This window comes from Gymnodraco acuticeps, unplaced genomic scaffold (assembly GCF_902827175.1).
Source record: "Gymnodraco acuticeps unplaced genomic scaffold, fGymAcu1.1, whole genome shotgun sequence".
NCBI classification, from domain to species: domain Eukaryota; kingdom Metazoa; phylum Chordata; class Actinopteri; order Perciformes; family Bathydraconidae; genus Gymnodraco; species Gymnodraco acuticeps.
In genome coordinates this window covers 518,294-532,919 of record NW_022990856.1, presented here as the reverse complement: position 1 = coordinate 532,919, position 14,626 = coordinate 518,294, and the positions used below count along the sequence as shown (strand labels likewise).

The 14,626-nt window shown below is 39.6% G+C and overlaps 1 protein-coding gene across 1 annotated transcript; it reads right to left on the bottom strand.

Annotated features, from left to right (window-relative positions):
• Positions 1-86: 86 nt before the first annotated feature.
• On the bottom strand, positions 87-13,895 carry taf15 (TAF15 RNA polymerase II, TATA box binding protein (TBP)-associated factor). Its single transcript, XM_034233205.1, has 16 exons — positions 13,675-13,895; positions 12,998-13,022; positions 11,902-11,935; positions 11,691-11,793; positions 10,604-10,664; positions 10,207-10,394; positions 9,407-9,614; positions 7,160-7,194; positions 6,597-6,629; positions 5,213-5,319; positions 4,985-5,125; positions 4,772-4,904; positions 4,566-4,662; positions 1,599-1,684; positions 1,309-1,483; positions 87-550 (listed from the first exon to the last, which is right to left on the bottom strand). Exons 1-16 carry the CDS (start codon positions 13,682-13,684, stop codon positions 511-513), a joined length of 1,476 nt encoding a protein of 491 aa, XP_034089096.1. The 5' UTR covers positions 13,685-13,895; the 3' UTR covers positions 87-510.
• Between the last annotated feature and the right edge of the window lie 731 nt (positions 13,896-14,626).

Below are 14,626 nucleotides of genomic sequence, written 5' to 3'. Positions count from 1 at the left end.
TTTAAAGATGCAGTTTTAATATTATGCCGGATACAAGTGTCTGTAATAATGCGAATAAATGGTACAAACTCACACGAGCACATGGAAAAGATCACAGTTTTATTTTTAATATTTTGAAAAAAAAAGAACCCAAGTAAAACATTTAATCGGTTCATACAAAACATGGTACGAAGTCTACCTCACAAAAACGCCTGCGACTAGAATCTGAGAGGAAATTAAAAAGATGTACAAGGAAATAAAACAAAAAAGCAGAGGGGGGAAAAAAACAAAAAATACATTTGACCACATGCCAACAGTGCCAATCCGCCCCAAAGTCCCTTTACAGTAGATCAACATCTCCGTCCTGCGCTCAGATGAGCAGTAATAGTTGGGATAGTCTGGCTTTGAAAAAGGAACATAAATCGGTGATAAGACGTTCGGATAGATGTTCCTTTTCTCCAGGTTCTCCCGAACTAAACCCTCCCTCCATGGCGAACTCAAGGGCTGGAGTGGTTTCTATCTGCTCAACTCCTAGTATGGCCGCTCTCTTCTGTCATCTCGACGGTCACCTCTGCAAGGGAAAGACAGATGTGCGTTACCAGCTGAATATTTTTTCTGAAGAACATCGACTTCTGTCATTGAATTAACCGCTATCATAGACAGACAAAGATGAGTGAAATAGTGTCAATTTCCCCTCATTCACCTTCCTTTCAGTAAAAGAAGAAGCAGGCAACAGCACTTCACCTTCAGTGAGCAGCAATATATCAACAATTGCAAATACTAATGACCCTCCAAAGGACAAAAACAAAGTGCCCCCCCCCCCCCCGTGACTCCCGGTGTAGTGGATTATTTAGACTCTAGACAAATTAATTAGCAGGGAGTGTCTGTAAGAACCTTGGTGAGAAGACAGACCCAATCAGATATTGGTAGATTGTTTACACCAAGAGGGTAAGGGGCAAGAATAGTTCTACTCAAATCAGTGAGTATGCACCATACAAACATATCAAACAGCCGTCTATTGACACTACTCCTCCACAAAGAAAACAATCAAATGTAAAGGCCTTTGCCATCTCTTGAATTTTAAAAGGCAGTGGCGATTCATTGGTCAATGTCTTAATTATTACATATTAAAGAATACTATAAAGATTGATAGAGAACATTTTAACCATGTTCCAGATTCATGTGCAACTATTCATAGCGATTGCGCCCTACAGTGGTTATACAACCAAACTACATCAGCAGAGACCCACAGATCAAACGAGTGTCCTTTGCATGTGATCAACAAAGAAAATGTACACACTGCCAAAAACAAAATGTGATTCAACCCACCTTCCTCCCATCTTGTAACCTCCTCCTCCATATCCTCCGCCACCTCCGAAGCCTCCACGGTCTCCCCCACGGTCTCCCCCACGATCTCCACCACGATCTCCACCACGGAAACCTCCTCCACGACCTCTGAAGCCACCGCCTCTGTCTCCGCCAAACCCTCCTCTGCCTCCACGGTCTGCGGACACAGCCAGAGGGATTATTCCAGTGAAACAAGGGGATCTTTTTCAACAAGACCAACAGATGGTAGGAACGCTTTGGAACTAAAAGGATTGAAATAAAGAAGCACTCACCTCCACCAAATCCGGCATCTCCTGGTTTGGGAGCGCCACACTTGTTACACTCCTGCCGCCGGGCGAAGTTCATGTTGCCACAAGAGCTGAGGACAAAAACAAAATGCATTTAAGACAACATCACAAATGGGGCAAATCGGGGTATGATGGTAACAAATAAATAAAAGTGTGTGAACAGTAATACATATTTTTCTAGACAAATAAAAACCAGATGCTTTGAACAGACTTGACATTTCAGGAGATAGGGTGAACTCCTTTTACAAATAAATGGCCATCATTTTTTTGTCTTTTACATGCCGTCTAGTCTGGTTTAATTTAACAACAAGAACATGATTTAAATATTGTAAATAATTCAATGCAATTCAGCCGAGGTCTACTGTTAACAAACTTATGTCAGAATGTAATCGTTTACTTCCAAGCAATGACAGCAATTGAGAAGTCTTAACCAACGCTGGGTAAATTCACATTTTCTAATCATACCTAGACTTTTCAGATTTTAGTTAACTTCTTAACCCCCGAGCCTGTTCTCCAGGTCTCAGGCTCGAAAATGACATTCCCAGAACAAATGACCATAACTTCACTTCTAAAAAAAGGTTAAATTAATAAAACAAATTCTCAAAGCAATGATAAACCTGTGAGTTGGATGTAGAAAAGTCAGAATCAATATATATTTTTATATTTTAAAGTAAATTCAGATTGAACACAGTAAAAAAGTTTAAATTATTGTGTCCGTCCAAAAAAAACAAAAAACATTACTTATAGTGAAAACCACCCTTGAATGATGGGATGGTAGACTAAAAGCTTTAGGATTCCAAACTATAACATAATAAGTACCCTGTATCAAGATTGATGCAAAACAAGTTAAATTTCACCTTTTTAGAGAGAATTAGCAAAAAAAAACCACTTCTGGGGTCATTTGACCTATCTCTGGCCCCCCATGGTTGATTTTGATGATTGACATCGATCTTTAACCGTTAGAGCCAATAGAATCGAGGGGAAGTTCAACATACTAAACCAAATAAGAGTGAGAGTGACGGGTAGCCAGAATACCCAAAACAGGAAGCTGTCATACACTCTAGTAGCTATCATTAGCAGCTAATATGAAAACTCAATTTTTGACATAAAAATTGAATTATGGATTATTAAAAACCTTTTCAAAGTCACAGACACATTTGATTAACCTATGGATTAACCTTCAGCAGCGTTTTTATCGTTTTAATACCATTGAACAGAATAACAGCTAAAGGTGAGCATATCTCCGTTTTTTGCTACCTAAAGCTACGTGTTGTGATGTCTGTTTGTTTCCCCTGTTCTGGTCGCTCAGTGATGATACTGATATTTCTGGAATCTCAACTTGCTAATCGATATATTGTATGTGCAGTTACGATAAGTAATAAGGGTATTTATTAGGGGTGTTGAAAATAATCGTTTCTACGATGCATTGCGATGCGGACGATTCGGTCTCGATGCAGTGACGGAAGATAATCGGTTATAGCGTAGTAACGTTGCTTCCTGATTTTCCGGCCGCGGCTTTTACTATAACGTTTTTTTCTTCCTGTCACTTTAATATCAAATCGGTCGGTGACGCAGAGATCAGGGAACAGACGTGACAGCGGCACAGCAACACCAAACACGGAGCAGTCTGCTTTATCCACCAACACAAGAACACCAGTCCAGAACCAACAGCAGAAGGACCCGCTCTGAATCACTCCGTGTCGCTGCGGCTCAGAGACACAGGGATTTATGTTTTTCAAAAATAATCGCGTTACAATCATGTCAGGTTTTTGGTGGATTTAATTAAGTCTTGGATTGCAGAGTATGAATGTCCTCTAGCAATTTGCAGACGATATATACGTGTGTAAAGTTTGTGAAGGCAGGAGGAAAAAAGCTTCCGCGATCACCGTCTCCTCTGTTCCTCTAAGCCCCGCCCCCTCCCTGAAAATAATGAGTGACAGGCTGATAGTGACCCGATAGAAACTTTATTAATCACTGAGATATAATGAAGCTAACTTAATCTCATACATTCATGGGATTTATGCAACAGTAAGACAGAGAATGTAAGTGTGCACCCACATGCAGTATTTTTGTTTGTATATGCTATTGTAAATACTCCTGTTGTCTGCTGTGTTCAGACTCAAGTCCTGTGTGTGATGCCACATTCAGGACATTCAGTGGCCTTTTTTTTAACAGAAGGCCGTTGCTAGAAGCTGCAGCTAAACTGCAGAAGCAATATTTTTTTGTTTTTGAGGATGGAACAACTTCACACACGGAGGCTAGACCTATACAATTCATTTATTTTGGTTTATAAATTAATGTCAAGACATTTATGTTATTGATTTCTGAAGCACTTTCTAAATAATAAAAAGAGAGTTCATATGTATTTACTGCATGTATGCATTGATGAAAAATAAGTCATGTGCAGTAATCTAGAAAATTGAGGATGCAACGCATTGGTATGAATCGTGATGCATCGTGATATCGAATTGAAGACAGGATAATCGTAATCGAATCGAACCGAATCGTGAGACCAGTGAATATGCACAGCCCTAGTATTTATACCCTGAGTTCTGTGCTAAGTGCTTTAGCATTTTTTCACTCAGGGCTCATTTAGACGCTTCTTTTGAGACTTGTGTTTTGTTTCGGTAAAAATGGTTCATATCGTCAGTTAGCTGAGTTTCTTCCCGTTAAGTGAGTATGACACATTAATAGTTAATTAAATGTTAAGAAGCCCTGTGACACGGTTTCGTGAAAAAAAGCCTGTTAAGGCTTAAATTAAACAAAGTATTGGTTCTTGTGAAATTGAGTTTGGAAATGAATGAGGACTGGGGTTCATTCCCAAATAAAAAATGTTTACCATATAGTTATCAACAGTTCCTCCACCACGTAATTAGCCAGGTGTTAAATGCGCCCCCGCTGCTGCAGCCCCCATCAACATACTTTAAACATTAGCATCAGAAGCAAACTAACCTGTTGGGACAGGGCCAGTCTCCTCCCTTGATGTCAAAGTTAGGTCCGCCTCCTCCACCTCCTCCGCCTCCTCCACCACTGCTGCGGCCTCTGAAACCTGAAAGCAGAAAGCGATTGGTCAACACATTCTGGAGGGGAAATATTCACATGAGCACTTTTCAAAATATAGATATTTGACGCTTGGGGCAGCTCGATTTTTTACACACCCCCACCTCCTCCACGTCCTCCTCCTCCTCCTCTTCCTGCGCCTCCACCTCCTGCTGCTCCTCCTCTCTGTGTGAACTCCGCTCTGCGGGTGGCAAACGATACTTTGAGAGTTTTCCCGTTTAAACTCCTTGCCTGTGATGAAAAGACAAAATATCCGTGAGAAGGATCCTGAACGTTTAGCAGGATTGATTTGAAAAATGTCAACTCACAACACTGGTCTTACCATCAAACCAGCTGATAGCAGCTTTGGCAGAGGGCGGGTCATCGAAGGACACGGTACATTCACCCTTTGGCTGACCGGTGGCTTTATCCGTGTAGATGTTGATCATAAGCAGGCCAGTCTTTTTGTTCAACTAAAATCACAAAATGAGGACAGGAGTCTCAGTGGATATTCTGCTCAACACGATGAAAGAATATATTTGTTCAGGTTTCTTCCATACCTTGATGATTCCTATTTGCTTGAAGTAGTCACCAATTTCCTGAACTGTGGCGTCTTCTGCCAGTCCCTGGACAAAAATGGTGTTGTTGTCAGAGTTGTCCTGATCATCTGTGGAAGAGATAGACAGAGAAGACAGCAGCAGTGATTAGATATGAGATCGACTGTGTCCATCGAAAGGCGGAAATAAAGAGCAACGACTTCACAAATGATCATATCTGGATGCGATGCCATGGCAACTCTTGGTAAAAACTTGGAAGGCTGCACTACCATCTAAATGCATAAGAGCCAAAGTAAGCAACCCTTATAACAGGGTATATGCAGGAATCCTGAAGTCAAATGTAAAACCTTTTAAGACCTTTTTTAAGACCTCATCTCCACTTGGAGTTTTAACACTTTACCTCACAATTACTATATACAGCAGGGCTATTCAATTAGTTTGGAATGGGGGCCGGTTGATGAAAATGATTCAAAGCAAGGGGCCGGGAAAAAGATGGCTTGAAATATGAGCAATCATATTAACAGCTTCAGATACAGTAAATACTACAACAGCATAGTGGAGTGCATACAGTATATTGTGTTTAATTCAATCAAACAACATAGCCCCAAGGCCTTTAGAGATCTAAATGGCAAGTTCAGAACTCAGTAGGCCTACATGTGAAGCTAATTTAACCATCAACATCATTTCATTTGGGTGAAATTATCTAATCATTCACGCAGACATGCAATAAAGGACAGGAGTTGTCACTACAGTAGCTAGTAGGTGGGTTCGAAACCCGAGCCCGCCGAAGTTTTCAGGCAATGTCTTCCCCTCTATCTCTCAATGTAACTCTCTCTCTGGAATAAAGGCACTCTGGCCCAAAAAAAAAAAGTTGATTACTTTTTAACATTATACTCAAAGGGCCAGTAAATATCACCCCGGGGCCGGATCTGGCCCGCGGGCCGCCAATTGAATAGCCCTGATATACAGTATTGATTTTCCTTCCAACTATTTGGACGCAGACTTGCATTTCCCCATAACGATGTTGTTTAACAACAGGCGTAAACGGCCCTTCGCGTGCTATCAAGCCTTGAGCGTGTGATGTCCTGTTCAGATTACGTCAAATCCAACAGGATGCCATAAATAAACTACACACCTACGCAATGATTACATTCAGGCAGACTGTAGAACACAACCTCTTTGGACAATTTATATACTTATTGAAAACAAGCTACAAAATGTAATACCTTGGAAAATGCCGTTTAATACTTTTTGATAGCATTGATTGATCCACTTTTAATACTATTGAAGACCCGGCGGACACCCTGTATAAGTCATTGCTGTTTGTACTTCTTATTTGCAGAAACACAACAATTATATTGGATTAACTTCAAGTTAAGATTCTTACCGTGTTCATCCCTTGAGTCCAAGTCTCGAGAGCCTGTAAAAACAGAGAAAAGGTGGAAGAACTTGAGCAAATAAATGTAAGAAACTGTCGCACTGTTTCACAGAAACAATTATTAACTTCATCCCTACCAATGCATACTGATAAAGGAAATTAAAGAATGTCCATGTTTACAGCTTTCTGATGGGTGTTTTCATACCGTTGCATCACATACCAACACCGTGCAACAAGAACAGAATCGTTCTGGTTTTGTTTTTTTTGAGCTTACACCAGAAATGAAAACCACCAAAACCTTCTTCGTCCTGGGAACTGCTGTCAGTTACTATCAGCCCTCGTTTTCATGCAACAAATACCATTATTTTACAACTCAGGCTCCTGTTCTTTACCGTATGTGAAGTACTTTAAGAGAAACCCTGCTAAGACTAATAGGTGGAGTCCCATGAGGTCTGGACATGAAAATGGTGGCATTCACTGAGGTTTTCTTTTTTTTAATCCCCCCTTTTTCTTTTTTGCTAACTCAAGTTCTTTCCTCCCCCACCGACACAGTTCTGATGCTCGTCACTTACCACCGTAATTTTTGTAGCCACCACGGTCACCACCTCTGCAGAGGAAAAATTGGAGATATGATGGCTTTTCCTTTGTCCCAACTGAGAGCTCAAAGCTCCACTACATCCCCATCAGTATGCACTCCCGCCAGGGTGTGCGACTATGGTGGAAATGTCTCAAACGAGGAATGAGTTAGTCTTTGACATTAGAGATCAGATCATTGAACAGACGACTAGTAAAGCTCTGACTGAATAATCGGGTATACGGTTGAAGACAATACTCACATCGGTGTCACCGTTTACAATAAATGTTTTTTTTTCATTTACATGACCAAATTGGATACCAAGAGCCGGAAAACCAGCTGAATTTTCTTTCTTTTTTTAACACGAGAAGCCAAATTGGTGTGAAGGGGTGTAGCGACTGATAAGCAATCTTCCACATAGAGCATTTATGAGATCCTTTAACTGAGGTCCAAGTTTTAGTTCAATGAACACCTGTAGTATAAAATGTAGATCCATGTTAACACAACACACATGTTCGCCATCGTCAAATACACAACACTTGTATGAAACCTGTTGAATGTGAAGCAGCTGAAGATGTAGCTCCAGGTCTAATAGCATCGTTTCAGTGGCGTTTCCATGGTTCAAAAACTAACATGTGGTCCTTGAGCACAACAAACACCAACATTGATAATTTGGCATTTCATAAAAGTATGGCTCCTGGAGATTTAATGTAAAAAATATGAAAAAAAAAAAATGTCTTCCCTCTAGGTCAATTGATAACATTTAGTTAAACAATTTAAAAAATGGCTTTCACTGGTTTCACGACCAATAAGAGGCAAATAACCGCCAGTAGTGTGGAGCAACATTTGGAGTTCTTGGATAGTAACAAAGTCTGCACCCCCAGAAGTAAATAAATGCTATACTTGTACGCAAGGGCAACACAAATATCTGTTAAACTGTGAAGGTTAAAAAGGACCCTTTCATGGTAATGTGCCCCATTGTTCTCCTTGCAGAATATTTCACAGCCTCTCAAAATGGCTCTCTTCCCGTTTGAAAGACTGTTCTGTTGAAGGATGGACAAAACCTGTATGCAATTCTGGGATAATACGTCTGTATAAACTGGTCTCAGGTGTCTAAGAGCTGCAAATTGGGGGGGAATATTCAAGGTGGAAACTTTCCATGGGAATTAAATCAGCATAAAGTTAAAAAAAAGATAGGGGTCATTTGCCATGACATGTGAAGATAAAGTCCACACTTTGTAACCACACCATTTTGCCAAACAACTACCTAGTTTATTTTAAATAGAGCGTGAAATTGTCTAAAAAAGGTTATTTTGGTTGAAGGTTAGCAAATGTTTTATATTAAGAATGAAAGAAAAATTGATTAATTAAAAACACTGTAGTTAGCATGCTCATTCAAGCTATATTCAACATGTTAACGGCTAGCTAGCAAACACTAGCATAATATGACACCAACGTATAAACTGTACTTCGTTTTAGGTTCTCATGATTATATATATGATAATATAATGCATTCACTTTAGTAATATAATTAAAACTTACATGAACACATGGAGTCCTTTGGCTGTGAGCTACATGTTTGACAGGAGCATGCACTGAGCATGCAGCACCAGCTGCTGGTCAACAATCAGTTCATGTTATATAAGAGTGTGCTGTTGAATGTAGTCCTGGTTACTATTTAATAAGAATGTATCTACTATAAAACCTGGTGTTGCTTTTTAAGTGCATTACCCCCTTAAATAGCATTCAAATAAAATTCTGATTAATGGAAATATGCAAAATTCTCAAACTTAACTTCCCGACCCTTTGCAACCCTAGTTGTGCTTTCCAAGCTCCTTTCCTTAAGCCTAAAGAGAACAGGTAGATCCTCCTAACCTCTCAATAACCACCATTTATGCGATTAGCGATCATTGGACCTTAACAGCAATGTTGATTAAATACATCCATGTGTTTCATTTAAATTAAATCAACCTAAAAAAAAAAGTCTGAAGGGTGAGGCACCTGGAGCGCAGACAAGGTTTACCCATGTGATCTGTCACATTGGAGGAATCCAGTTTGAGAAAGAAAGAAAAAAAGATTTACATTTTTCTTTTTACCAGAGTTTTGGGATCTGGAGCACTAAGCAGATGACTGGGGAAATCTATGTGGGTCTAAGTAGTTGATGAGTGACGATGTGTGGACAGGGCATGTCTCATTTCACAGTGTATAGGAGGTACCTTGGGGGCAGTGGCAGTATGCAACTTACCCCATACCAGGAGGTCCTCCTCTTCCTCCGCGGTCGTATCCACTACCGCGGTCGAATCCACCACCACTGCCACGGTCGTATCCACCGCTGCTGCCACGGTCATAGCCACCACCGCTGCCACCACCCCCACGGCCTCTGTAGCCCCCTTCTCCATCTGCACGGTCTCCCTGGTCTCGTCCAAACCTCGAACCCTGACCCCCTCCTTCACCTGGTGTGCAAAAAGCCTTATTGAGCCACTACCCAACTTCACTTATGAGTAAAGGTGCACTGTTAGGGGACTGCAATTTTATTTTTAGCTCAGATTCTGTCAATATTTTTTCAAAGCAAATGTGTTTCATGGCTGTTCATGGCACACTGTTGCCTGGCAAATTACCAGGTATTGTCGCAGCCACACCGTGTTCAAGTTAGATTAGGCACATTTCTGACCCTCTGGAGAAAATGGTACTATTCTGACAATATGGAACAAGTCATTAAATGGAATTGGCGCTCAGAGAAATCCCAGAGAATAACTAATTAAAAAAGATATTTACACCTTTACATTCGTGTGAATAATTGCTGCTCCATAAAGAGCAACTTATAAACAATTGGATACACACATCTTATATTCATACCAAATGGTTGAATTTAGTAGCTCTAGATTTGAAGTATAAAAATGTTTTTGCAGAATTAAATGTTCATAAGAAGAGTAACAATGACATAGTTCCTTGAAAGAAAAGTAATTGTCTATGTACACGTGGGCACATTTGTGAATGCTTCCAGACAACAGATGTAGTTCTAACATGAACACAAGTTATTTGTACCTTCGCTCCATCTACCATAGCTGCTGCCACCTCCTGGTGCTGCGGGTGCTGCTGCTGCTGCTGGTGGTGCTGGTGGTGGTCCTCCTCGGCTCTGGCCTCCGTAGGAACTCTGTCCATAGCTGTCTCCACCTGGAGCCTGGCTACCATAGGAGCTTTGCTGCCCGTAAGACGACGATTTGTTGCCATACCTTGAAGTGGTTTGAGCAAAAAATGATTACAGTTAGCAAACAACTAAGATGTAAATATTGGTCTCAATTGGTCGTTTTCATCTTTGATCAGAACGGTAAGACAGGAAGTTGTCATTAATTAGTCGTTTCTGGTATTGTTCAATAATGCTACATCAATTATAGGTGAGAATGCATGTTACTAAGCTATTGTGACGTAGATAAGGTCTTACCCAGAGGAATCTTGTCCGTACGTATCAAAGCTCTGTTCCGGAGGAGGTTGGCCATAGCCTCCTGACAAAGACAATTCACAAGTGAGAAAGATACTTCTTTGAGATCAAATGCATTGTGTAATTCTATTTATTGTACTTTTCTATTTGTATACCTTCACATTAACAAATATCATCTGAACACGACTTTTGAAAACACCATGAATATACAACTTTCCATTTAACTGAACCAATTCCATCAGAGATATTCTCTCAGTTTGGACTAAAAAAGGTTTACATTTTGAGCAAGAATTTAATGACTTAAGATGCATTATCGCAATGTATTATTTAGTGATGCACGATAATTATCGGCCCGATATTAGGAATTATGACGTCATCCCGATACAAGTATTAATAGCCCCGATAATATACAATATATTTTTTGGGTAAAAAAAAAGAAAAGATACTGCGGTGTGGGTGGATTGGGATGAGGGGCGCTTGTTTTTCACTCGGCTCCTCCCGTTTTGCCAGCACTGTGGTTAGTGGTTTAGGAAGAGGGGAGTTCTTCACAAATCCAGCGCTCCCTAACTCATGCCTGGCTGTGACGTAAATGGTGTGCGGCCGTGAAGCCAGGACAGTAAACAAACATGTCGTCGGTAGTATGGGACTATTTCAAAGTTTCAGAGTTAGATAGTTCGCTTGCTATTTGTATTAACAAATGCAGAAGTTCCACGAGGAGGGAAAAAGGCAACGAGCTATAATACTTCCAACCTGATTAGTCACCTGAAACATCGCCATCGCTACGATGGTGTGTTAAAAGCGTACGAAGACGTAATACTGTAATAAATATGGTCACTTTGAAGAGTGAAAACTGTTCTTGGCTTTGTTTTGTTCATAGTAGTAATGCTCATGTCATTTGCTCACTACTAGTCTTTTTTTTACCACCAGGTGTGCAAAAACTACAGGTACATTTAATATATATATATATTATTATCGGTTATCGGTATTGAGAAGCAGGAAGTTATCGTATCGGTTTCAAAAACCCAATATCGTGCATCCCTAGTATTATTCAAAGCTGTTCAGCAAATTGACAGAGTAGACATGACCGTACCTTGTGTTGCAGCGCCTTGTGTTGCAGCGCCTGGTGCAGCGCCTGGTGCAGCACCTGGCTGTCCATAGCCAGGGTAACTCTGTCCATTTCCTTGTCCATAACCCTGTCAATCAGAACGCTTGGGTTTTCAGATTATGATTTTAAAAGACAACAATTTGAATGATAAAGATTACAGCAAACAGGCTGGTGGTAAATTGGGGAAGGGTCTTACCTGTCCACTCTGCTGACCGCCGTATGACCCATAGCTTCAAAACAGAAGACAAACGCAGTTAGCTTGTGGTTTGAGATGCATTGAAACACTCTATTGAGTCGTTGGTATAAATGTTCAGGGGAAATTTGCCAAATGCTAACATTTATTTGAATAAACAATACATTACTCAGTGCATGCTGCGTTGACAGCCTAAGCATTGGCCTCTCTGCTGCATTTAATCCATGTTTCATAGTTTAGATGCTATTTACTCAGGAAAGGAACATCATCTTAACACTTCACTTACAAAGAGACTAGAAGGCTAAAATAGCCGGTGGGTACCTCATACCACTAACTAGGTCAGTGTCACGTGACAACACAATTTGTAGCCTATTTCTATTTCTGCTTGAAATGATTAAATATGCCACCAACACTCCTTGGACATCATAAAAAGTCTTGAGTACATCATTTATTTGAACCCTGATGTCCTGTGTTCATACTAGATGCAACTTCATTAGCAGATCATTCAAAATAACCAATTTAATAATGAATTTCTCCTTGTCACAATTGTATGTTAGAGTAAACTACAATATTAAGGTGTTAAACTGACAAAACACGACATTTAACACATCGGGCTTAGAAAAAGTGTCTCTCAAGTATCTCAGACCTTTTATAGAGCAAACCATTACCTTTAGATAATCAGGAGTTCAATATATACCAAACATATCCCATTTAAACACTTAATCACTACCATAATTGATCTCCAATTGCTCCTGCATAACTTGTATTCACTTTGGTTTATGGGCCTACTATGATTTATTTATATTACTATATATAGTTATCTGAAGCTCATGTATAATTATTGATATTGTTGTGCTGCTGCAACACCAACATACAAATAATCAGAAATGGTTTAATGACCAAAAAGGTTTAAACATACAAGGAATTTGCTTTGGAGTAAAATGGTGCATACAAAAACACAGAAAGAAAATCATGTTGATGAAGAAAGGAGCTAACTATAGTAGGCTACTGTTATAAAAAGCTATCCAAAAAACTATTGTAACACAACATATAGGTAAGGAACAGGGTATAGTGAAATAAAATAATATATTGTCATTACCTCTGTGAGCCACCGTAGCCTGAATCTGAAAGAGAAACAAAACAGGGTTGAATCTTCCAAAATAACAAAGCGACTGCACCGCGAGCTTGAAGGCAGAACAGAGCAAACGAAGGCCCGAGCCAATCCACCAAAAATGGCGGTCAATTCGCTTTAGGCTAACTCTTGAACCGAGACAAACTACGACATGTGTATACATGCTGTCCATACCCGGCATGATTATCTTTACATCAACCCATATTAAATGCAAATATTGCCAAATTATCTTTAAACTAGATGTGTGTACGTTTCGTGTCTCGTTTGGCAGGAAAACATAAGCATCGATATAAACAAAGACGCGTTCATGCTAGCACCTCAAGCTAACTACGACTAGGCCCTTTTCACTCTGCGGTACACACATATTATAGATTGTTGGCACATTCATGGGGTCTTAAAGGAGTACAGCTAAGTGTCATATGGGAGTTAACTCCCTTGTGGAAACAAATGTAGTCAAACACACGGCAAAGCTAACTTTGTTCTGTTATTGAGAGATGTTCCAGGAGATAGACGGAGCCCTCCATGGCCTCGAGGTTAACTGCTAATGTAGCTCCGATGCTATTCGTTTCACTTTTTATTAGCCTAGTTTATACAAAAAAACCAATGCAAACAATGATAAACAGACAAAGTACATGTTGGCTTACCAGTGGCCATTCTGTGACGTTGTATATATAGTTAAAATACAATGAAGTGTGTTTCTTCTGATTAGCTGATAAAAACGCTGGTTGAATGTACGCAGCGCCACAGAATTGAGCCGATCACTCTGCGACAGTTCCCTTAATGCTGCCCTTCTTCTTCCTGTTGGAAACACTGCTCCTATTCAACGAGAAGTCACAAGGCCGCCACCTACTGTCTTACAGCGGGAATAAGGAGGTAGCTACAATACAATAGACCAGTAGTTCATAAGATATCAGTTCAACATGTGTCACAGAAAATAGTTGGATTTTTCTTATTGTCCCTTTTTTATAACAATATAATATTCTACTTTATTTCCCTTTTTTATTTGTATTGTTTTCCTTTAGCCTTTCATTGATTTCATATTGTATTTCCTTTTTGCCCTGGAAATTACCTTTTTAATCCTTCCTTGAAACCTGAAGTATGTGTGTACACATATACGTGTGTATATAAGAATATGCTGAATTGATATTCACTCTTTTCTATCCCTAAAAACTAAAGGATCATCTTGTTTATGCAAGTCTAGCCCACTATTAACATTGTTAAATAATGAATGCATTAATATTATGTACTGTATCTTAAAGGCAGATGATCAGATAATTGTACTTGATGTGTACTTATGTCTAGAAAAAGTCATATCACAATCTAAAAAACATTACATTTGTTTTAGTTAACTTGAAATATCATTCAATTATTTATTATTTCTTCGTTTCAATGTATGATTAACAATGTCTAACTTTCTTCTGTACCCTGACTGCAAGACTCTCAACCTCTTTTGTTGGGGTTCAATTCCGTTTTACTTTTGTGGGTTTGAAAAAGTTTAAAAAGTGTGTTGACATCTTTAAAATTCAGGAATTCTTGTTTTTCTTTAATCCATTGGGATGCACAGTCATTTGATTGAGTTTTGTTTTTAATTTGTAA